The sequence below is a fragment of the Tinamus guttatus genome, unplaced genomic scaffold (assembly GCF_059628265.1).
Source record: "Tinamus guttatus ecotype Peru unplaced genomic scaffold, ASM5962826v1 Tinamus_guttatus_pri_ptg000580l, whole genome shotgun sequence".
NCBI classification, from domain to species: domain Eukaryota; kingdom Metazoa; phylum Chordata; class Aves; order Tinamiformes; family Tinamidae; genus Tinamus; species Tinamus guttatus.
In genome coordinates, this window is record NW_028289114.1 from 633,618 (window position 1) to 657,993 (window position 24,376).

The window sequence follows — 24,376 nt, forward strand, 5'->3', positions numbered from 1 at the left end:
CCTTCAAACAGGTGGCTCAGGGACATGCAAACACTGACTCAGAACTCCCTGGGATCAAAAATGCAGCTGCTGAGACAGCACTGGCAAAGTGTTGTCCAAGATAAAGCAAAGCAAACCTCACTGCCCACACACTCTTGTCCTTCAAGGCTGAGTATCTTTGCCACCCTCTTCGAAAACACTCGCACTAAATTATACAGGCTCTCATGGTTGCCATTGATACAGAATTTACTTCTCCTCTTAGAGCAGACAAGAGGAGATTGTGAAAATCTGTAACTTGAAGAAGCTGAGGCAGAGCTACTACATGTAGCCAACATGTAGTGCCCCAGGGCAGCGTGCGGCTCCCCTCTGCCTGCGCTGGAGTTTGAGTGATCGCACACGCACTGTGTCCGTGTCCTTTCCAGGGAGTCTCCCAGAAAAATGGCCTCTCCACATGCAGCCCTGGGTCCTTCCCTGCAGGATGGGCCTGCAGGGCCTAGTGTGTGTGTGGTCGGGTTTGCTCCCTTCCATGTGGAGCTACCCCTCTCCCACCTGCTTCTGAGGCACCTTTTGGCATTGACTCACTGCTGAGAAAGAAGCGACGTGCGAGTCACCTGCCCTGTAAGGCATCCCACTGGCAGTGCTTACGTGGCACCAGGCTCCTGCCCCGTGACACTTTCTGGCTACAGTGTGACATGTCCATTTGCCCCACAGAACCGTGTGTTGGCCACGCTCACGTGGCCGAGTCGCCCCATTGCATGCGGCCCTGCATGGGCAGACGGTGTGACACAGCCCGTGTGTCCTGCAGCTATTCCAGGCGCCGATGGACATCAGCCCGGGCCTGGCCCCATGACTTTGGACCCACTAGTGTCGTGAACTGGGAGGTCTCAGGCATCAGCCCTCCACTGTTGAGGCTTCAGAGCCTGTTTTTTTTTTTTTTTTTTTTTAATGCAGAATCCACTGTGTTGGTAACACGCTGCTTTAACAAAAACTTGGTTCCAAAATAAGGCCCAGTTCTGCAGAAGCGCCTTATTCTGCCCTGTGTACATTCCTGTCTGTATCTATTTTTGTAGAATTACTCTGGTTAAAAACCTTTCAGAAGTGTCCCTATTTCAAGAGACCCAGATGTGATGAAGTAGCTGACTCACTGTGGCCTCAGGGAAGTTACTCCAGCCCCTGGATCATATTCTGCACTTGTGTGCTCAGAACAGTCATGCGAAATTATCTGGCATGCTTCCAACACAGTTGTAAAAAATAATTAGCTGCTATTTAGCCCTGACTGTAAAAGTGGGAAGTTGTTGCTGTTGCCAAAGCAGTTCTGGCGCTGGGGAAGCAGGCGGGGAGGCCTGCAGGAGGCCCAGGTGTGGTGGCCATGCGTTTGTGTGACAGCCTCTTGGGGTGAGAGTTGGGATACAGGCGCATCCCTGCTCCGAGTCCCAAATCCTGACCATCACAGCCCCCCTTCAACTTGTGGCGCCTGAGTTTTCTAAGTGCTTTGGCTTTCCCCGACGCAGTTCCCAGGTAGCTGCGGCGATGCCAAATGGAGAAGTGCAAAACCGCGTGGTGGCCACTGGAGACCGTGTCCCAGCAGGATGCGGTCGTTCCTGTGGCCTGTCCCGCTGCCTTTGTCCAAGGGGAAGCACCTCTGCCCAGCACCTTCTCCGTGAGCGGAATCCCTCCGCAGAGGAGGTCCCGATGCAAACGCAGAGCACGGGAGGGACCTGGGCTCCCCATGGGCAGATGAACTGTTCATCGAAGGGGAGATGCTGGTATTATCCTCCTGGTTACAAAGGGATCAAAACTCTATGGTGGTTTTCTGACTCTTGTGATTGAGTAGGGGAAGCTCTGAAACCTTTGGAAGCTCCAAACCGCTTCCTGTTGGTCTCCATGTCTCCCGTGGCTGGTTCGATGGGATGTATTTGATTCGGGTTTTGCAACACTGTGAGTATTTCCCCCAGTCACCGTTCGGCTCTCAGGCTTCAACGTCTGAATTTGGATACTCCATCGTGGGTTGTTTTCGAGATGTTGACCCTCCAGCAGCTGTAGTTTATCAATGAACACAGATGCTGGTCATCTCCTAAGATCTCTGCCATGTTCTCTGCTCATCAGCAGGATCACGGATCAGAGACCTGCCATGAAATAAATGGATTGTAGTTGCTTCCGATGCTTGGTATCTGGTGAGCATCTTGTCCAGAACCAGCTTTTTATTTTCCTGTATTGCTGCTACTGTAACACTTAGAAATCAGCTGAGGATTGCAAAGGTGAAAGCATTAGGAGATTAATGGACTCGTATTTGTACTGCAAGCAGGGATTAGAGAAGAGGGCAAGCAAAATACTACAGTTTTACTGTTGCCAGTGGAAATGCATATGTAGCAGCAAATGATTTTTAAGGAAGAAAATGCCAGCAGAGGTAGAGTGAACCTGCTTTAGGCAACAGTAAATCAAAGTGTGACAAAGCTTGAAGTACAAAAGCAAGATATTGTATGTTTGCTGCTTCTTAGTTCCGCTTTTTTAAAAAATTTTAGTAGGTTAGATCACTATAATAATTTGAGGAAGCTGGTCTGGAAAGCTGGAGGTGGCAGAAGAAAGGATTGCAAAGCTAGTTGTGAGAGGCCAGCAAGGCCAGATGGTTTTCACTGAGCAGTTACTGTCACGAGGGGCTCGTGCTACATTTCCCAGGCTCCGCAGGCAAGGAAAGATCCTGGGGTTGGCCCTGCAAGGAGGGGAGGGACAGCAGGCCTCTGGGGAGCTGGAATTTGCTGGATAAGTATCAAGGCTCCCTCTGGCTTTTAGTGTCACAGATGGCCAGAGGTGAGGGAGCTGTGTGCGTGCACGGGAAGATGGGGAGTGCACGGGGAACGTCAGATGTTGGCGTTAATGCGGGGTCTGCAGCTCCCGCTGCGCAGAGCTCCCTGCGGCCCCTCCGTTAGTGTCAGCTGGTGCTTCTGTGCCCGTGGTGTTTGTGTTCACAGTGCCCTTTTCTTATGGAGTAGAAGGGGAGGGTCCATTTTGGCTAAAGGGCATGGAAAGAGACAGTGGAAGGCATCTCGTGTTTTATTTCCTCTAATTGGATCGGGCACATTTGTAAATATTATATCACAAAGGGAACAGGATCAAAGCTGGAGATTTTCTTCCTGCATTAGAGATGGGTGTGCAAAGCGTGCTGGGGCTTCTACACTGGTCAGTGTCTGGAGACGGGTCAGTATAAAATCAGACCCGCTTGCTTGTGTCCCTCCAAGGGAGAGAACTCATTTCTTCAGAATGTTGTTAGTGGGAGCAGTTGGCCTTGGCTTTCAAACTGATCCATCTTCGCAGGGTTTCGGTGGGTCTGGGCACTATGAGGCGCTCAGAGGGGAGGCCGGTTTCTTTGCAGGCGGCCGACAGCGGCGGAGCTCCCGGCCGGGCTGTGCGCTGCTTCCTGCCGGAGCGCGGCTGTCCCGGCGGGAAGATGCGCGGGATGCAGCATGGCCAGGCAGGAGCAGCGCAGGACGGCTGCCCGCCACCTCTGCAACTGTCCCTTCCCTTCCCTTCTGCCCCGAGAACGTGACTGATCCGTGCCAGAAGACAGGAGACCCATAGGGATAGCAAGGACCTGTCTGCTGACGCGGGTCCTCCTGAGCGCCAGGATTCCTGTGTGCTCCAAGGCAGGATCTTGCCTCGTCAGTGTGAGGAAATGCAGCGATCCCAGAGAGGATCAGGACTCGTCATGAGCAATTATTCCGTGACACAGCTGTTGGTCACATTAGCAGGTGGCATGGGAGCTTGATGCAAGGTTATTCTCAGGATAATAAAAATATGTTACAGATGTAGGTTTTACACTGGTGTCAGAATCACTGTGGTACAGGAGGAAACTTCTCCCATGGTTTTCACATCACATGAAAAGAAAAGGGAGGCTTTTAGGAAGGAGAGGAACAGCAGCTCCATACAGGGGCCTGCTGCTAAGAGAAATAAGCAGACTGGGGCACCCAAGTGCTCTGCCCCAGCTGCTGCGAGCCGCCAGCCTGCTCAGGGCAGAGCTTCCACTTGGGACGTCACACAAAGGTTGTCTCCATCACTTCACCGAGTGAAGCTTTTCCTCTTTTAAGTCCATGTCTTAACTGATACCAGGTTCTTTTTCAGGTCTGTGTATCTCACAGAGCACCTTAAAGGAATTGATCAACTAGATGTCATGGGCTCCCCTGTCTTTTGAGGGGAGTGACACAGTCCTGCAGATATAGAAATTAGGGTGCAAAATCAGTGCTGAACTTGCCAGCACCACAGGAGGAGCAGCCGGCAGCCCTGGTCCCGCTGCCTTCGCTTTACTCTGCATTTCCACCACAGCTTAAACCGGCCCCAGGAGCAGCGTTTGTGTCCTGCCTCGCCAAGGCCTTCCCACGAAGCCGGTAGGAAAATTATCCGCGCTCCTTGTGGCGTTAGTGACCCGCAGCTCCGGTGACTCAGCGCAGGGTCGGGCAGGAGCTGGCGCCGGCATCGGGAACGGGCTGAGCTGGGGCTGGGCTGCCCTTTGGAGCCCGGGTGGTTTCTGCAGCAGCCGGGGTGGAGGCTTCCCCCGACGATGGGGACTCCAGACCGGGCTCCGTCCCTGCACCAACTTCCCTGGGCTCCTCGGGAGCGGGACACTGAACAACGTGCGCTGTGTTCCCTGCGGTGGATAGTGCTGGGATTCAATCCAGGCCCAACAGATTATAAGGATTTTAATAGCACATTTGCTGTGCTGGGCCATCATAATTCTGCTGGTCTCAGACTGCTTTGCAGGCATTAATCAGACCTCGCAGCATCTTTCTGGGGTAAGCAGTGCTGTTTCCAGGTTACACACGGGGAAATTGTGTTACCAGTGCAGAGACGGCAAGCAATTTGCCTAATGTTATGTGGCAGATTGTCTCAGGATGGAATAAAGAGCAAAGAGCAAGAGCTCGCTCACAGAGTGAAAAGTACTGTCTGGTGAATACTGCTCAGAAGCGATTTCCCTCTTTAATGAAGCTGTAAGTGTCTCCATTACTTTTCCCTCTTTAATTAGCTCTAAAAATAGTCTTTTTTTTTTCCATGGTTGCTTTTAGTCTTTGTGTTCCTGAGTTCATGGGCTATCTAAAGCTACAATAATCATGTGCCTTGGATGAAGGCAAGGGAGTATTCAAGTTAAGTGCTGAATAATAAGACAATAAAATGCCGGCAACAGGCTAAGTAGAAAATGCGGAGGGGTCTTGTATCTCCAGGATGCTTATTCTGGGGTGCAGGGAGACACTAGGGGTTGGTTTATATACTCCCAGCGCATCTGCATTCATTGCTGATCTAGGCACTGGTTATTGCCTGATTAATCAACCTGCAACTATCTTAATTTGATGTATTTTATCGGGTTGTTTTGGTTGTTTGCTTTTGTTTTTTCCCCCTCCATGTGTGCCGCTGCTCCTCCCTCGCTCGAGCAGGGTCCCCACAGCGGGCTGCCCAGCACTGCGGCCTGTTGCCTTTTGCCCGTCTCTGCTGTTGGAGCCTCTAACGCCCCTGGGCAGCTGCTGCCCCGGGGAGGGAGCGTTTTGTCCGGGCTTGGGTCTGTGCCTCAGGTGGCCTTTGGGGCCTTGTCCGTGTGCGCAGGGCGCCAGAGCGCCCTCCCCTGGACTCCCCTGCGCCTTTGGTGCTGCCATTTAGGCTGCCAGAGTGGCCTCTCCTGGGCCCCCCTGCGCCTTTGGTGCCGCCATTTGGGCCGCCTCGCGCCTGAGGACGACGACGGCCTCGGCGGCCCAACATGGCACCCGGCCGCCGTCACGTGACGCGCCTCCTCCCCGCCGCCGCCCTTGGCCGTGGCTGCGCGCTGACGTCACGGGGCGCCGGGCGTGCCGCGTGACCGGAAGTTGTCCGAGGGGGGAGGCGGAAGTGAAAGCGGGGAGGCGGTTGGGGCCCATTAAAGCCGAGCTGAGGCGAGCGGAGGGAGGCGGCGAGTGTCGGCGGCGCCGCGGCCACGCGCAACACCACGGTGAGTCCCGCGGCGGCACGGGGGGTTCCGGGGCAGCGCAGGGGGTCCCGCGGCCGCGCGCGGCGGCACGGGGGGGGTCCTGCGGCCACGGGGGCCGTGGGCCGCTCCACCCGGGGCCGCGCGGGCCCCTCCCCAGGCGCCGGCCCCGCCGCGCGGGCGCCCCTCCTCTTCCCCCCGGCGCGGGCTGGGTCCCGCCGCCCTTCCCCAACAATGGAGGCCCCGACGCCGCCTCCCCCGCGCGGGGCTCCGCCGCCCGCAGCCGCCCCCCGGGGGCGCCCGGCCGGGGCCTCCCCGCGGAGCCGCCCGCGCACCGGCCCCGGGGCGGAGGGCCGCGTTTCACGCGGGCAGGTCGCGCGCGGAGCGGTCAACGTGACGGCGCGGGCGGGCGCGGAGCCCCGCGGCCGTTGCGAAAGCGGCTCCCCGTGTGCGTGAGGCCCGAGGCGGGTCGCGGGAGTGCGGGGCTGGATGGCAGAAGCGCTTTTGGCCGCGAGCGTGTGCAATAAAATAAATGATAGATCCCGAACCTCCTGGTCGAGTGGGCTAATAAATATGTAAATACGTGATAATTGTACTAAGACAACTGTGCTGCCCCCTTTGTGAATAGAGGAATTCTTTTGCGTACTAGAAGAGCTGTAGAAAGGCTCCCTTAATTTTTAGAGGTGTTAACCTTAGCACGTAAATGAGAACATCTTATTCAATACCTCCAGATCCTTTGACTCAAAGCTACACTCCTCAGTGTTGTCTTTGTCAAAAATAAAAACACCAGTTGGCAAGTAGAGCTTCTCTGATGTGTTTGCAGTTTTCTTACATGTAAGCTGAGAACACATGGCAGTACAAAGTCCTCCCAACTGGAAGGAAGCTCGTCTAATTTGAGAATTACTAAGTTTGAGACTTTAAAGCTTCTTGGGCTTATCACTGGGCAGCCAGCTCTGTTCTTTGCTTAGTTCTCTGTGTCTCTGTATCGGGTAGAAGCTGGGGGTGGGGAGTGAAGAGCTTTCTCTTTGGGGAGAATGGTTCAAAACCGGTTGTGCTACGGGATTTGGTTGGCTTTGACTTAGAGGCTCACTTGTAGCTATTTTGTGTTTCCAAGCCAAGGCGGTGCTAGTAGTGCCTGAGCGAGGCTGCAGCTGGGCCCAGCTACAGGAGCGAACGTTCTCTTGGTAGCTCTACTTGAGGTTAGAGTGGGTGGAACCATTTGAATATTCCCTGCTTAAATAACCAGGGCCTCGCTGCTGTACTTCTTCAGGAAGAACAAGTAGACTTGTCTCCCTCCCCTTGTGACTTCCAACAGCTGACTAAACACATGACTTGTGCGACGTGAACTAATGAGTAGACCCACCGTGCCTGGCCTGAGTCCTTAGCATGCAAAGTAGCTCTAATGCTGTTACTTTCAAGTGTGCTACCCTTTATTTTCTGTGTGCTGCTTTGCTAATGCTCTACTTCTGGTGTAGAAAAGCTGTAAAATGGGGCTAATCTGCCTCCTCAGTAAGGAAAACTGCTTTAAAATGCCATAGCAGTCGCTTGTTCTCCTAACCTGCAAGATGAAGTATAACTGGTAAGGTTCAAAGTAGTAGTTTCATTAAGCTTGCACTTTGCACGTGGTGGCACTTGGTGGTCTATATTCTCAGATGCTCCACTAATAGTTCAATGTGGCCCGCCAGGATTTGTACATTAAAACACGAAGATGCCAAGTTTCAGAGCCTCGTTAGCTGTGTCACAGTGGCCGTACTGCAGGCCCCTCTGTCCCTGCTTCCCCAAAGCCACTGGGTCTCACTCTGTGCGAAGGGACATGAATGTGCTACAACATGGATGGGTTTTAGATGAGCGTAGAAATGTAACTCTGCTGCAGGCTCTCCTCAGGATTTGATAGGGCGGGTATCCCCTCTCTAACCAACCTCTGCTTGGTTTGCTACCCAAACTGAGTATTTAGGGATAGGAGGGCTACCAGAGGTGCAGTTTCTGCAGTATTTTCTTAGAGTTCTTTTAAAACTCTTGTGTTGGAAGGTCATGTGAACTACCTGCCAGAGCACAGTTTTGGCAAAGTGTGTCCTTGAGGAAGCATGACAATTGCAATCAAACCATCTGTGCAAAACTAAAAATAGCATTGCCTCTAACATGTATTGGATTTTATTTTGACTTGTCTGTGAAAATGAGACTAGTTTATGCAGAACTTAGCATTTGGCTGTAAATAACACTGCTTATGCTTGATTAGGATGTATTTTGCTCCAGTGCTGCATCTTGTGGTGGGTGCCTGGAAAGCCCTGGTCAGGGGTAAAGGCTGTGGCATAGGACAATTGGATGGTGCATTCACTAACCAAGGTGCTGGCTCTGTGGGCTCACAGATGGTGCTGGTTGTCCTCCCTGGTGTTATAACAGACCAGTTACTGCAGAAGCTGAAGTGACTGGGTGTTTGCTAGGCAAGCATGGAGCTCTCTTGCCGTCCTGCTGCCAGTGTTCCCTAAAGACATCGTCTGGGCTTCTCCAACTGTCACGAGAGCTGCCCCGATTTCTAGGGAGCAGCTGGTGCTGAGATCCCCTGCAGTGGGGAGTTTAAAGCTTTTTGTCTTGGTGGAAGGGGGTCAAGATTTCCCCAAATGCTGAATTTGGCGTTAGTGCCAAGCTGTGCACTATTATTTGTGCCTAATGTGCTGCTCGCCTGAAAACTGTCCTGCATCTTTTGGACACTGAAATGTTGCATTCTGCACAGCGTTGTTCTGATAATTGCTGTTTAATTGCTTGCTGAGCTGGAGTTTGCCTCCCTGCAGCCCTCTTAAACAAGCTCTTGTAGCTGCAGTGTAACAGTGAAGTTGTGGCCCAGGACTGTGAGGATAAAAGACTCCCTTTCTGTGCAACTCGGAACTGGCTGAGTTACGGAGAACAAATCAAGGGGCAATATTTAAATACCATCCTGCACTTGGCTTCTTTACTAAAAAATCCTTATTTCTCTTTAAGCACAGCTTAACTAAGGCTTCCTAACCAGTGCAGGTCATTGTCTCCTGCAGTGCCGCTCATAAACAGCGGGCAGCGAAGGGATGCCCCTTTATCCTGTGGCTGCTCCTGGCTCCCGCCGCGTTGTTGCTTTTGCGGGATGCAGCACGCGGACTCGCCGCGCTGCTGCGTTTCCCAGCTCGCTCCGCCGGTGATGTCATCCCTGCTGCGGGTGCTCCGGCGCCGCCGCTCCGTGCGGGAGCGGAGCCGTGTCAACGCGCTGCCGACCTGCCCGGTGACAGCGAGGACAGCGAGCCCGTCAAGGCCACTGAAACGTGTTGATTTACAGCGGAGCTCAAATAGCCTTGACATTCTTGCTGTTGAACCCGCCTGGGAGGCGGCGGCTGTTTTCAGGGCAGCGGAGCTTTGGGAAAGCCGCGCTGCTTTGGAGATGAGGTTCAAATGCAGACTTGTAGCACAGATTCCTGTTTATACAACTTAGAGGCACTTGATGTATTGAGTGATTATCTTTGCCTGTCCATAGTGATTTAAAACGACTTTTAAAGGTGACTAATCATATCTAACTGCACTTGCAGGAGCTCTGCTCAGTTTTGTTGATCTGTTTCTGTTCAGAGCTTTCACTAAAGACTACTAGTTTTTTTTTGTTTGTTTGTTTTTATTTTATTTTCCTGCAGTTGCTCACTGTACACTGCAACTTTGATCCACTCCTGCAGTGGATATGCAGTGGACTAGTTAAATAGTGAAGGAAAGTGAAGGCAGGGAGCTTTAAACAGAGGGTACTTGGCTTGGAGTGCCTGGACCTTGGTTGCTGGGGCTGCCAGTTGTACTGGATGAGTCTGAGCTGAACCATTGATCTCTCTTCTCCTGGGGAACAGCATCCTCTGAAACAAGGACTTGCTTGGTGCTTATGTCCAAAGTGGATTGAGTCACTTGCCTTCATAGGCCTCTGTGTCCCTTCCACTTGCAGGCACTGCCTGTGGTACCTGACTTCCAAACTGGCACGGTACTAACACTGGTTCCAGCATGGCCAGAGTCGTAGCTATGGTATCTGTTAATCTGATCTCCCCTCTTAGAACATGCAGGGTACCAGCACTGACTCATGCTGCAAAAGTCACTTTAGGGAGGCGTTTTTAAAGTCCTCTGCAAAGCTCTCTGAAGAAGGGAACTGAGCTGGTAAATTGCTGATGCAGGAGGCACTGGGACATGAAGTGTGGGTCTGGGAACAGGTCTGTGATAGGAATTCCATGTTGAGCACTGACTCAACCATCACTGTGAGCTACCTGTGCCATCCTGGGATGTGGGTGCTGAAATACTTGTCCTTCCTGCTTTGCAGACTCCATTAGCATAGTAACAGGTATCAGGTTTGTGTAGGATCATTGGCTCCGCTCCCAGGTGAGGGTTGCGTTCCTGGATTGCGGTGTGTCCTAAGAGGAAGGCTCCTTTCCAGGAGGAGGCTCGTTCCTGAGAACAAGGCCTCCTGGCAATGGGTGCCCTGGAGTGAGGCTTTCATCCCTGCTGTCAGGGCCTAGCATTTCTGTTGCTGTCTGCCTCAGGATGAGAGCTCCCATCTCTTCCACCACTCTCCTTGTGCTGAAGGAGAGAAAATACCCAGCAACCCTAATGTGGATGTTCCCCACCTTGTCTGTAATAGCTGTTTAGATGGACTTTGAGCCCAGCTGCTTAGCTGTGATACTAATGCTGATAGCGGGGATGGATAGGCTGGAGTGATCCCCTGGCCTGTAAACATATCCTTTGATGCCCAGTCTTGCATCTTAACAACAGTTCCAGGCTCTGCGGGGCCTTCTTAGTGCTATTAGTTTGTGACCTGAAGGTCCTGGCCTTTGCTGGCAGCTCTCTGGTTTTCTCCAGTCGCTCTGGTTTTCTCTCTGCCTCTAAGAGCTGGGGGAAACTAGCAGCCAGGAGCAGATTAAATAAAGGCTTGTTTACCACTGACAAGGTCTGGGATCTCTGCTTGTGCTTACCACCAGGGAGGTTATCTAACACCTCCTGTTTGTGTTTCTAAAACGGAAAGCATGGCAGGAATGTCTGAAACCTTAGGAAGTTGAAGACAAAACTAGAAATTAATCCAAATACTTGGAAAAGATATTGTTAAAGATCTCACAACTTTACTGTTTCTGAATGGCCTGACTAGCTTGATGTTTTGAATTGGCCAGCCTTATCTTCTGGACAGAAAGATTAAAACCCAGCTGCTGCTTGCACTGTGTTTTCTTTATGGAAAGAAGCGAGTGAATCATATTCATTGGGTTGACCCGATGCAAGGACCTTTCTGGACTATCTTTATTCATATGGAAGTTGCTCAAATTGCAGTTTGGCCATACTAGCTAGATGGCCGTGTGCCAATAGAGGCTGGCAGGCAGCTGTATAAACTAGGCTGCATGGGCACTATAGCTCTGTTTTGGTTAATAGTGTAAGATTTGTCTGTCTGTCTTTGGCATTTTTCCCCCAAGGAGTCACTTCTGGTAGGTACATGGCAACATGGAAGCCATCCTGATAGAGCTAAAATGTTCTGCGTAGTCAAGGCCTTTAGTGAAGACGTATGGCTTGTTGCCTAGTGTCTCCCAGCAGCCAGCAATGTGCTCAAATCTCCTCCTACATCCTGAGGTTGTCTCCCCCAGGGCAGAATAGGGGAAGTTAAAGTCTGCTTGGAGCAGAGGGAGGGCTGTTCAAGCACGCACGCCTGCTCTCGTGCTGTCTCCGTGCATGGGGAAAAACAAGGCTGACTGGGTCCTGTCTGTAGTCCTCAAGGGCTTGCAGAGGGACAGCTTCTCCCTAGCGTGCAGGGACAGAGCAGCGCTGATGTTTACATGGCAGCAGAGCTTCCTGAGGGGTGGCTGAAGATCTGCAGACACTCCTATTGGCATCCTGGGACTCTAGCTGGCTCTTCCTGGGAGAAACGGACCCTGCAGTACAACGGACCTGTAATTCCTCGAACAACTTGGAATGAGGTGAACCCAGGCTTCCTGCCTGGGAACCTCCCACTTCCAGTGAAGCTTTGAGGTATGCCTGTCTTACGGGCATGTCTGTGTGTCCTGTGGAGACCAGGACTTCAGCAGCAGCCTGTTTTGTTTTTTAACCCTCTCCTCCCTGCTCTGTCTGAGGCTGTGCAGAGTTGATTCTGAAGGGCCTTCCTGCACTACTGCCTTGGATGTACCTGTAGTCTCCAAATTACTGCTGCGGATCATGGATGGTGGTCAGAGGAGCAAGCTGATTCCTCCAGACTAAGGATGGCTGCTCAGCATAGTGGGATCTGTTGCTGGAGACTCTCTGCACTCCCATCCTTTGGCCCAGGGTGCTGCGCGTTGCCTGGAAGAGCCTGTATATGCTGCTGTCATCCTAGGCTAAGCAGCAGTTTGGCTAAGTAGTGTCCCTGTACGTACCAAAATGTGACCTTCAAACCTTTCCCAGTGCTCTTAAACACGTTCCCAGTCTGATTGCACATGCAGAGACATCTCCTTGCTACTGCAAGCAGAAAACTGTGATCAAAACAAGCAAGGAAGTTCAAACCATCTAATGAGATCAAAATGAGCGCTGCTCTTGAGGAGGTGGCTGCAGCCATACACTGTTAATGAGCAGCTTCTAAGCTGTAGTTCTGGATGTGGAGGGTCAACTTGCTCTGGACCCTTCTAAGATAGAGTCACAATTCATAGTGGCAACTTTAGAGCAAGAAACTTGTTGAGCTCCCCCTCTAATACTTGAGCATTATGCAAGCAAAACAACTCTGACCTGGAGAAATGCCAGGAGGTGTAAGAGGGCTGTGAATCAGAGGGGTTTGAACTGGAGAAGTTGGCTTCTAGAACTCAGGCTTTGAGCCTGACTAATCATGTGCATTGGTGCCTCTCAGGAATGCCGAGCTTCCCAGATCTGGATCCTCGCCTCTGTAGCAGGGCTGCAGCGGGACGGGCCCTTGAGGAGGGCAGACCCCCTCTCATGTGATCCGGCTGCGGTTGCGGCTCCTGCCAGGCCCCGCTGGCAACTCTTTGATCCCTTGTCCACAGTTGGTGAGTGTGCAGCCTCCAGCTGGAGCTAGGGTGGGACCGAGCAAACTGCCACCTCTTTGTCCCTGAAAGGGGAGTCCTGCCGGCCCTGGGCTGGTTGGATGGTACCGTGAGCCTGTTCTGCTTGCAGTTGATCCAGGGCTCTTGCCATCCAGCTGTGTTTCCCTTGGCTGCGCCCTGCCTTTTAGCACAGAGATCGTGCCCCCTCTTAGAGGGTGAGGTTGCTGCTGTCTTGAGTGCCTGTTCTGCAGCAAGAAGGGCAGTGCGTGTGCCGAGGCCTGACGTTTGCCCAGCAGCTCGCAGAGCAGGTCAGGGGGCTGCTAGCACTGTGTTACCCTGCTTTGGTGTTTGCACCAAGCCCGTCTATCTGGGCTGTGGCTCTGCTTGCTGATTCTTGAGCTTTGTTTGGTACCAGAGGAGCTACTCCCGCCTCGGAGGTGGCAACTCTACCCTCAAAATGAGGTCGAGATTTACTGCAGACAGCTGTAGTCTAAAAAGCCAATTCCTCCAGGATTCTTAAACATGTTCTGAGAGTCTGTTTTGATCTGAGCTTGTGTCAGTGTGCTAACAAGCATCTAGAGCTCTAGACCTTTCTTCAGAGGAGTGAAGCATTTGGTTTCTGGCTCCGAGCTGCGGGTGGGAGACGGTGGGCAGCGTACCTACACCTGACAACTCAAAATAGAGCAGTTTGCACGAGGTATCAAAAAATAATTGGGAGATGAAGCCAGGCTTGCAGCTGCCTGAACAGAGGTAATTCCGCCTTGCAGGACTAGGAAGGGCTCTGCTCTTGGTGAAACTGCAGCACTAGCTGTTCCTCTTGAGGAAGGAGCCAGGAGCTGTGCTGGGGCTCTTGGCTGGGTCCCAGTGGGAGGGAATATCTTGGTTAGAACTGCAACACGAATGTGTGGGGAGGAAGGAGGTGGGAAGCAGTTTTGAGATGCTACTGATAAAGCAGCAGCTACAGTGAACCCTTCTGTGAAGCTGTCACGGGAATATCTTGCCAGCTGCTTTTTGGTGTGGGCCTCACTTCAACTGAGGCTTCTGTGGTGGGTCAAGGAGGGCTCAAAGGACTCTTGGAGCTCATCAACAGTATGGACCACAGTAGCTTTCCTCCTGGTTCATAGGAGCCTGTCACCCTAACAAGCAACCCCTATGCAAGGAGCATTTCCTGCAAGTCATCTACCTGAACAGCAAGATGTTTCTAACAGCTTCACGGTGGAGACAAGTCCTGACTTGGTGCATAGGCTTTTCTAGCTAGCCACAGAATCCCATCTAGAGAAGTTAAGCTAGCAGTAGATGTTTCAGGGGATGGGAAAGAGTCTTTCCCTGCTTGTGCAGCCTGTTGATGTAAGGCAGAAACTGCTGTTAAAATGCTCAGGTGCTTCCATAGCAGCCTTCAGTCTGAGGTTAGACACTTGCTCTGCTCTTGGAGGACTCAGGTGTGATATGGAAGATTCCGTGGCTCTACAACAGCCACAGAAATCAAAGCAAACCTATTATGGGCTTCTAAGCTGCTTTTAAGCTGTGTTCCTACAAAGACAACAGTAGCTTGTCCTCTGTGTAGGTTCCTGCTGTGTCACAGCAGAGAGCACGGGGAGATGGGGGGCCCGGGGAGGAGGCAACACCGAGCTGGTCCCACTGGCACCTGCAGTGCTCGGTGTTACTCTGCAGCCTGCTAGTTCTAAATACCTGGTCATGCAGATGTTTCAAACTCTTTAATATTAAACTAGAAAAACTTCGTTCAGCTCCTCTTGAGCTGCCGTTGCAGACGGAGATTGCCAAGAACTTCAGTGCAAAGGGTGTCTCATCATTTGGTCTCCACAAACTGATCCTGGCCAACTAACCCAAATCAAGGCCTGTCCTCAGGGTGGAGCCTTGCCTGTCACTGTAGCTGAACTTGTTCAAGCTGCTGTGTCTGCATGTGGCCTCAGCTAAGCTTGGCTTTGTAAATCACTGCAAGGGCCAACGTGAGCACAGACCGATGATATGCACCTGTGTTTGATGCTATGCTATTCTTTTAAGAAAGAGGGTAAACATCCAATGAGCCTCTTGTTTTAGTGGCTACTGTTCTAAGGAGACATCACCTCTGGACATGCCAAACACGCTAGGGGACTTGCAGCTTCTGGGACAGAATTAGGTCAGTCTGGTTGAGATGGTCTTGAATCATTCTTCCAGCTTTAGCCTCCTTGAAGACATGCAGCCCTACTGGGAGGGGGAATAAAAATAGCTCCTCAGTGTAGTGCAGAGACTTGAGGCGGTGCAGCCTCCCCCACGCTGGAGATAACAGTGAGCAAAGGTAGCGCTTGTGTGAAATGCACTTAGCTAGGTTTCAGGATGGAGTTTTACACAAAGCTCTTATGTGTGGTGGTTCTGTCCAGCCTGCTCACTGGCAAGCCTGCTGCAGTGTGCATGGGATGCCTTAATGGAATATTGCTGTAGACAGCTGCTCTCTTGGCGGGTTTTCTGAAGACCCTGCAGTACCCTGCAGAAGCAAATGTTCTGCTTACCAGATACAGCACCCGAAACAGGTTTGTGGTGCTTCATGTTAAACTGTCTTTGTAGAGCACCTCTTCGCTCTTGTGCTACCTGCTGAGACAGGGGAATGGAGTTAGCTGTTTGTGAGTGCCACAGTGATTTGAGCTCTGCCTGACACTTGCCCCCCTCCTGCTCTGTACAGCTCCCTGCACGGAGGGCTGGCCATTCCTGGCGGAGGATGCAGGCGCGTGGTGCAGATTACAAGGTGGGAGATGCAGGAGCAGAAGGGAAGCACTTTGAGGTGATGGCAGCCCCAGACCCCCTGCAAATAAGATCGGAGCTGCTCTGCTGGCACAGACTGGAGAACTCTTGGTCAAATATCTCTTTCTAGCCTGTCCTTAGGGATACTTTGATTCTTGGTTAGGATTATAGTTTGAACCTTTTAATAGCAAAGCTACAGCAGTAAGGACTGTTCCAATAGCTGTGCTAACAGGAAAGTCATCCTACTCATCAGCAAGTTGAAAACCAGTATTAGGAGCTGTTCTCTGCCACAGAGGCACGTTCTCTTTGCACCCCGAAGGCTGTCTTCATATTAAAACTGTCTGTGAATGGCTTGCTAGGGTGTTGCTCTTCCAAGGCCTACTTCTGTTGGAAGATAGCGAAACTCGAAGATTAGTGGGCCACTACTGCAAACTCCTGCTATTCTTTGCTTGCATCAACCTAATTAAAGTTAAAATGCTTGCACTGTCACTTGACACATGTGACTGTGCAGGGAATCCTTAACCATCCCTTTCCTTAACTTAAACCAACTGCTTCAATGCAGTATATGAAAGGGCAGAGTTGCGCTGTGGTCTGAGGCAACAAGACAAGGCTAGTTGGCCTCGGCATGGGCTTTCTTGGCTTCTGTGGCTGAACACCCATAACACTACTGAGCTTCGCAGGGCAGCGTTTGGCCCTTCCCTTCAGATCGGCTGTGCCAGGGCTGCTTGCAGGTGCCCTGTGAGGGGCTAGAAGGGCAGCCCGACAGGGCTGAGCACCGTGGGAGCGCCCGTGCCGTGCTTCGTGTCAGGAGAAGCTGCTCTCTCGGTAGCTCTCCTCGGGGAACGGCATCAAGAACGAGTGCGAGGGCCCCCCTCTTGTGTCAGGCGGTTGTTTGGCAGCGGCAGGAGCGCTGCTGGCCGCGCTCTCGGCAGGAGGCTTTGACAGCTCCCAGGAAGGGCCGAGGGCTGCGCTGGTCAGCTGTGCTCTGAGCTGTCACGCACTGACCTCTCCCCAGGAGGCTTCGCATGGTGCGAAACAGAACTGACGTCTTGAATCAGATCTTAACCAACAGGTTTTTCTTCAATACTCCTCTAAAAGAGGAAGTGTTTGTTTGGAAACCCTCCTGGGACTGCATAGGAGCCCTCGGAGAGCTGCCCAGTGAGCATGCTGCCATCTTAAGGGCTTGTGTGACTTCCACAGGAGGCTGCTTTGCAGAAATCAGTCACAGTAAAACAGAAGAAGCTGCATATATAGTGCGAAATAGTCGTAGACTTGCATACTACTGACCTGGTTGAGATCAAAATTGTGATTAAAACTCTTAAGCTGAGCGAGCTCCCTTTGCAACAGCACAGGGGAAATGCTGCACAACTTAACATCTCAGCTTGGCTTGGTAGCTTTGTGGGGTGTTTTTTTGCTGGTTGATTGGAAGAACTCCAGATGCTCAGTAATGGTGCCTGCCGTGTTCAGCCTGCCTCCGTGGTGGGCCCGGGCCGTGTTCTTCTTAGTCTCCTTTAATCAATTTTGTGCTCGTGAGACTTGCTGATGGTGAGACCTACAGTGGCTTCCCTTCATACAGCTCGGGCATGTCTGGGATTCCGTTTTGGGGACGTAAGATGACAATGAACCTGCTTACTCAACACTACGTAATGTGCAAAACAGCCTGTTAACAAATGAATAGTCACGAATTGCCTGTGACTCAAGGCAGGCAAATTTGTGAATATTGAACCTGGCCTGGAGTTGTTTGTCCCTTGTTCCGCTGACACAGCGAATGGTTTGCTGTAACTGGAATTGCTTGTGGTTATTGCTGAGCTTACCTGAACTGCGGTGATGTGACACAGTGAGGTAGGAAAGAGCGGGGGAATCTCCAATCTGAGTAGATCTATGCTCTCACGACGACCAGGCAAAGTGCTGGTTAGCCCAGGTAGCTGCTTTAACGGGAGCTGGAGAGCAGTTCAGCCATGCAGAACTTGATAAGGACCCTGTAAATAGCAAAAACAGTGCTCTGGAGGAGAGCAACTTGATGCTGCTTGCACTAGAGAGCCCTTCCTTCTCAGAATATCTGCTTGCAGCTCTGCTATAGCCTAAATCCCCCTTAAAAAGGCTCCAGCATGCATATGTTTGAGGCAGCAGCAGTCCAACACTGTACTTTCCCAGAGTCCTCTACTAAGAAGCAATGGCAATGGATAGCCCTGAAGGGCAAGTTTGTTCTACCCAGCTTAGCAAAACAGGGGAGGAAATCTGGGCTGTGGTGGCTTCTGGACCCCAGCAACTAGAGTTCATCAGGCTCTCGTGGCCACAGCAAAACTTCAGAGCTGAACTAGCTTCTGCTGTGCTGTGGTCATCTCCCTGCATCCCACAGGATGGAAACCGCATCTCACCTGATCAGCATTCGTGAAGCATTAATAGCCCTCTGTGCAACGGGGTAGCCCAAAACCTGTGACAAGGTAGTGTCAGGGCTGACTCAGACTTCCTTCCTGTGACTCCAGTGGAGCTACTTCCATATAATAACTTTATGGAATAGAATTCCCCTCCCTTCATGCTGGGGACTCCAGGCCATGTTGAACTTGGGTGCTGAGCAACTATCATGACTTAGTGCTGCAATGAGAGCTCTGCAAATCCTCTCCTGAGCATGGGAACCAGTGCCAGCTTGTCCAAAGGCTGCTCTGGATCCTAGGAAGCTGCAGCAGCCATTGGCAAGAGACGTTATAAACACTCGGGTGAAAGAGAACCTGCCTGTGTGGGGTCCTGGGACAGGCATGTCAGATGAGTTGTTTACCTTAAATGTTGAGGAAAACGGGTGCTTCTCACCTTGGGCTGAACCTCCACAGGGGTTTCCCAGGACAGCAACGTGGGCTACAGTGCATGAAGTTCCTTCAGAGCTCTGCTCACTGGCTTCTTGGCCCATCTGGCTGACTGCTGCACAGTCTCGGGCTTGGCTAGCACAAGTGTCGCATGTGCCACATGCTCTGAAAACACAGGAGCTGCAGTCTGGCCGAGGGGCTCTCGCAGGCTGTTCCCGCTGCTGTAGACGAGGCAAGCTGCAGTGTGGATCTGCGAGTACCGCTCTTGGCGAGAACAGAAGCAGGGCTAAACGCTGGGGTTGCGGGCATTTTTCTGGGAATACCTGGGCTGCTCTAGGTGTGCTGTCAGCTGGAGCCTTGCACGTGGGCTGCCTGCAGTGTCTGTGCTGCACACCAGGTGAGCAGCAACCCAGGGAATGCTGTGAGTCCAGCCTCAGCGCGTAAGAGGCAGCGGCTGGTCCTGCCCATCCCTAGAAGGACGGGAAAGAGCCTCATGGAAGGGAGGGTGCACTGAGCTGCCCTTGTGCTCAGCTACTGGTAGCAGGGCTTCCTGCTTGTTCTGGCTGCAATAAAACACATTAAAGTCCATCAGCTACAGCAGGCCCCAGCTATTTCCACGTGCTTGGAGAAGGCTGGAGCAGAATTGGGGGTGAGCAGCAGCGTGGACTCTTGGAACTGAACTCTCCCTCTTGCCAAGGGGATGGGTCATTTGGAGGCACCTGCCATAAGGTGAGCAGCCTCTTGGTGAGAGCAGCAGGCCAAATGCTCTGAGTTTGCCACTGTTGGCTTGCCTCCCCTTCCAAGGGAGGTGGCAGTGGCTAGCTTGAACTGCTTCCTGCAGGGTCTGGGAGCAGTTTGCCTTGGAACTGAGCAGTTCCTCTGGCCTGCACAGTTGAGCAAGAACTGCTTCAACTGCAGCGTATTCCAGGGGCTCAATGTTCCCCCAAAGCTGCTAGAGGGGCTGGGACCATCTGAGCTGACTCTGGAAGGTGTGTGTGGGGGGGTGACGCTCATTAGGAAACAACTGAAGGACCAAGTTTGAAAGTATTAACGTGCAGCTCTGCCTAATGACACTTAGTGGCAAGTATAAGAAATAGCCCTTATTGGGAGCTGAGCTGCTGTATTGCATGGCCTCCAGCGAGGCTAAAGGAATGGCTGAGGCTAGCGTGCCTATAAAGGAGACTGAAAATGAGGTCCCAAATGACTTGGTACTGTAGGGTGAAGGGTGAGTGCTTGGCTCTGTCTTGGTTGTTACCTGGATAATATTGCTCTGCCAACAAGCAAGGTGGTTGAACACAGCTTGGAATTCAGAGTCTGTTTCGAGGCACATCGGGCTCGGCTGCTCACTGCTCCCTTGTGAAGGGTCTTGTGTCTCTGCCTTCAGGAGGCATCGTGTGTTTGTGCTATCTGATGGTATTGTTCTTCCTTTTCAGTTTAAAAGATGACTTCTAGGAAGAAAGTGTTGCTGAAAGTGATCATCCTTGGAGACTCCGGGTAAGTGGAGGAGCCTTTGGGCTGCCCGTCTGCGTCAGGCCGGCCGGAGAAGTGCTCTGACTAGTGACAGTCTGCATACACCATAAGAAACCAGCAGTGTTGGGAGATGTTTTGCAGCCTCAGAGCTGAGTTGCCTTACGGCTTTAATGGCACTTCACTGCCATCTGTCCTGAATGTGTCCCCTCAACTTTGTCTTTGAATACTGCGGTATTATTAAACAGAACAAACAAAACAGGCAGTCTGCTGATGAGCCTCTGGTAGCAGAACTGGGCAGCCTCTTTGCAGGTAGGGGGTAGTGTTGAAATAAGCATTTAATTAGAAAAAGATGGGGCCACCATAAGCTATCTTGGGTCATTTAGGACTCTGCATGTCAGAGATGTAGGTTAGACTGAGCCATGTGTTTGGTTTCCGTGGGACGTGGCCGGAGCCTCCCTGCCAGAGTGAGGCTGTTGTGCCCCTGGCTCTGAGGAGCGGCTGCTGCTCTGGGCTGCCCCGCGCATGGCCTGGGAGTCAGGTTACATGGGGCTTGTTTACACGGCTGTGCCCAGTGGGCTGCTGCTCCCAGAGCGTTCCTCAGCCTGGAGAATGTGGCACCCTCAGCCCAGCGCCCCGAGGAGGGTGTGCGCCCCTGGGAGAGGACATGGGCCTGCTGCCAGCCTGAGGTTGGCTCCACCTCCCTTTGTGCTACAGAGCCTGAAGACCCCCCCCTTTCTCCTAGATTCCTCCTGGAACTTATCTTCCAAGATTGCCTTCACTCTATGCTGCACACGCCTTACCAAGGCTCAGGTTACTGATGGAGAAACAGGGTTTCTCAAGACCTTAATCCTTGTACTCTTGCATAGCTAAAGCTCTTGTTCATCTTGTTGCCTCAGCGGCTATTGAAGTGAAATTCTTTGAAAGAAATTCTTCCTTTCTACTGAAGTGAAAGCCCTTTCTTTGCGTTGGGCACCTTTCTCTTGACTGAAAGGTCAAGAGGCTCTGGTGGAAGGTGAATGGTGAGATGTTCTGTGCAGGGGGGCTAATTCAAACCCTCTTGTAGAAGCAGCGTACTTAGTCCTGTTTGTCTTTCTGTGCAGGGTGGGAAAGACATCACTCATGAACCAGTATGTGAACAAGAAATTCAGTAACCAATACAAGGCTACGATAGGCGCAGACTTCCTGACAAAAGAGGTCATGGTGGATGACAGGCTAGTGACAATGCAGGTAAGGAGTAACCTGGCTCTCTGCTGAGAGGAGGTGTCTGGCTGTCCAGACCCGGGCCATGTGGAAGTATCTGCTTCAGAGGGGTGCTGGTTGCAGGTCCTGCTTGCACCAAACTGCTTTTGGCCACAGCTGTTGCTGGAGTTCTCCACAAATCTGTGTGTGAACAGAACTGGGGAAAAGCAAAGTTCAACTTGGCTGTTCTCAGCTAAGAGCAGCTTTGCTGTGCCCTGTTTCAAAGCCAGAGTTTGGTACTGTCACTAGATCTTGGCTGAAAGATGCATGTCCCTCTTTGGTGACTGAGATGGGACTCCTTAGGTCAACTATTCATGCTGCTCTGACTCTTGTGAGTGTAGCATTAACCTACCAACTTGCACATGTTTTGAGTACCTAAAACTTCAATCTCCCTATGATGAGACTGACTGTAAGGCAAAAAAGAGTCCTGCTGCAGCTAGCTGAGTGGGCTGTGCTGGCGCTGCGGTGTTCCAGTTTTGCAGGCAGGTTGCCTTCTGACCCTAATCCTGCTTGCTCAAAACAAGGATACATCCCTTGTTGAGACTGAAAACACAAATGGTTAGTGCTGCCTTTGGAAGGACTTTTCTGGCTATTTAGTGCCTACAGGAATGTGTAAGCTGCCAGGGACTCCTTCCCTTGGGCTGGCTTCCCCTGGCTAGGTCCTCTAGATGCCTGGGGTGGGGAGTTTTAAAATGAATGCTGTGACTGTGGACTGACTGTGGTGGAGCAGAGTTGCTTTAACTGCCTGCTTTTTCCTGCAGATATGGGATACAGCAGGACAAGAACGATTTCAATCTCTGGGAGTTGCCTTCTACAGGGGAGCAGACTGCTGTGTGCTGGTGTTTGATGTTACAGCCCCCAACACATTCAAAACCCTAGACAGCTGGAGGGACGAATTCCTCATCCAGGCCAGCCCAAGGGATCCTGAGAACTTTCCTTTTGTTGTGCTGGGAAACAAGATTGACCTAGAAAACAGACAAGTGAGTACTGGGACTTGGTAACCTGCTCTTAAGTAATGATGGGAATGGGAAGCCTTGTAGGGGCACGTGAGGGTTTTCTGAGCAGCGGCAGTGGGAGGTGTCAAAGGGTGGCTCAGCTGCTGCTTGACACTGACCAGCCTCTCCAGGCTATTCTGGCCTTCCTAAAGGGGATCAGCCCCCTGTGCACAACCTGCCTCCCTGCAGGGGAGGGATTGCAGCAGCTCTCGAGCAGACTCGAGGAAAGGAAGCGAGTCTCCTCCTTCAGAAGTGTGAGCAATTCCTGTGGGAGCGAGTCCTTGCTCTGCGGGTGCCTGAGCAGCCCGTGCCCTGCGGGCTCGCGTCCCCCTCGGACACAGCCCTCCTTGCTCAGGGCTGGGTTACGTGCTGGGAGGTAGCAGCCCCTCTGGCTGGCCCTCTTGGCCTCTGTTTTGCCTCCTGCATCAAGACTGAGGCCTGCACGACTCCAACCAGCCATGTCTCTAGAGCTGAGATGGTTCCTGGGCAGAGGAGCAGCTCTGTAGAGGCTACAGCTTTGCTGGTGTCAGCACTACCTATGTGTCCCAAGCTGGACACGGGGCCTTGGCCTGGTGGTGCTGCACGGCTGCAGCTGGTGATGCCGCTCTCTTTTTGCGCAGGTCACCACAAAACGGGCGCAAGCCTGGTGCTACAGTAAAAACAACATCCCCTACTTTGAAACCAGTGCCAAGGAGGCCATTAACGTGGAACAAGCTTTCCAGACGATTGCACGAAACGCACTTAAACAGGTAGGTGCCGGGGCCGGCGGGTGCCCTCTGCTGGTGCCAGTCCTGCTGCTGAGCTGGGCCCTCGTGGCACGGGGCCTTGTGCACTAGGAGCCCTCTGCAGATCCCTTTTTGGGAAAAGCACTAACTCCTGCCTTCTCTCCTGCTAGGAAACCGAAGTGGAGCTTTACAATGAATTCCCCGAACCCATCAAACTAGACAAGAATGACCGAGTGAAGGCTTCTGCAGAGAGCTGCAGCTGCTGAGGGGAGAGGGAGGGGTTGAGCACAGTCCTTCACAAACAAATATCACACTTAGGCCTTCAAACACACAGCCCCTCTTCTGTGTTTAAAACAATTTAAAAATTTCCATCTCCAGCTGCCAAAATCCACCCATCTCCCATGGGCATCTGTGAGTCCAGCACTTCAGAGCTCATGTCCCTGCACCATCCTCAACACACTTCATGGTAACAGACCTTTCTCTTAGTTTAAAATGGAAACTCTTATGTATGTTTGGAACTGAATCTAATTCCAGGTGTCCAATGGAGAGAAACTGTTTACAGGTAATCTGTGTAACAAATTACATTTTTAACTGTCTTGTGTTTTCCCCCTGTGAAGGCTGCAACTGGAAAGGCTGATTACCTATAGTTCATTGCAAGCTCAGCACTCAGTCCAACTAGGTTGAGTTTTGTATGTATCTCTGTTAATGCTTGTTACTTTTAACTAATCAGATCTTTTTACAGTATCCATGTATTATGTAATGCTTCTTTAGGAAAAATCTTATAGTACATGTTAATATATGCAACCAATTAAAAATGTATAAATTAGTGTAAAATTCCTGAATTACATGTTCAAGTACTGAAACACAGATTGTCTAGAAAGTGAGGAGGACACTTGTGAACTGCAGTGTGCTAGCGACACAAAGTCCAGATAGAGGCAGTATTTTGTACAGTAGAGATGAACTGTGTAAGCCTTCTTGTTTGGAAGCCCAAAGGCTTCATTTGGAGAAATCTGTCCAGCTTCCTTGTATCTAAATTCAGATTTGCATAACAGCAGTGATATGCACACTGGATTAATGGGTTAAAAAAATATTAAATACAGCTATGAAATGACCTCATTTGTTCACCTCCCCACTGCTTTAACTCCTAACATCCTGGAGCGAATGTGAGAAGGAGTCAGACCTGAGGGGTTCCAGTGGCTCTGTGCTGTGGAAGGAGCTCCTCTCCCACCTGGGTTGTGGTAGCTGTTTCTCAATGGATGACCTGGACTATGAATCTTCCCTTTCTTCTTACTGACTGCTAATCTGGATTTTTTTGGTATGGAGAAACTTGGCAATCTTTTCCCTTTCCTCTCCTCCTTTCTTCCTGGTATTTGTTCTTGCGTTTGTAGCTTGCTTAAATGGAGCCCTTCTACCTGTTTTCCAGAGGTCTACATTCTAGTACGTAGGCTGAGCTCTTCTGTAAAGAGACAAACATGATGCCAATAAACTTAACAAGAACAAA

General features: G+C 51.6%; 1 protein-coding gene across 1 annotated transcript; it reads left to right on the top strand.

The window, feature by feature from the left end:
• The first annotated feature begins 5,922 nt into the window (after nucleotides 1–5,922).
• On the top strand, nucleotides 5,923–24,376 carry RAB7A (RAB7A, member RAS oncogene family). The gene is made up of 6 exons (XM_088534630.1): nucleotides 5,923–5,944; nucleotides 19,880–19,940; nucleotides 21,017–21,143; nucleotides 21,917–22,135; nucleotides 22,771–22,899; nucleotides 23,046–24,376. The coding sequence occupies exons 2-6, from the start codon at nucleotides 19,888–19,890 to the stop codon at nucleotides 23,139–23,141; spliced, it is 624 nt and encodes a 207-aa protein (XP_088390756.1). The 5' UTR covers nucleotides 5,923–5,944; nucleotides 19,880–19,887; the 3' UTR covers nucleotides 23,142–24,376.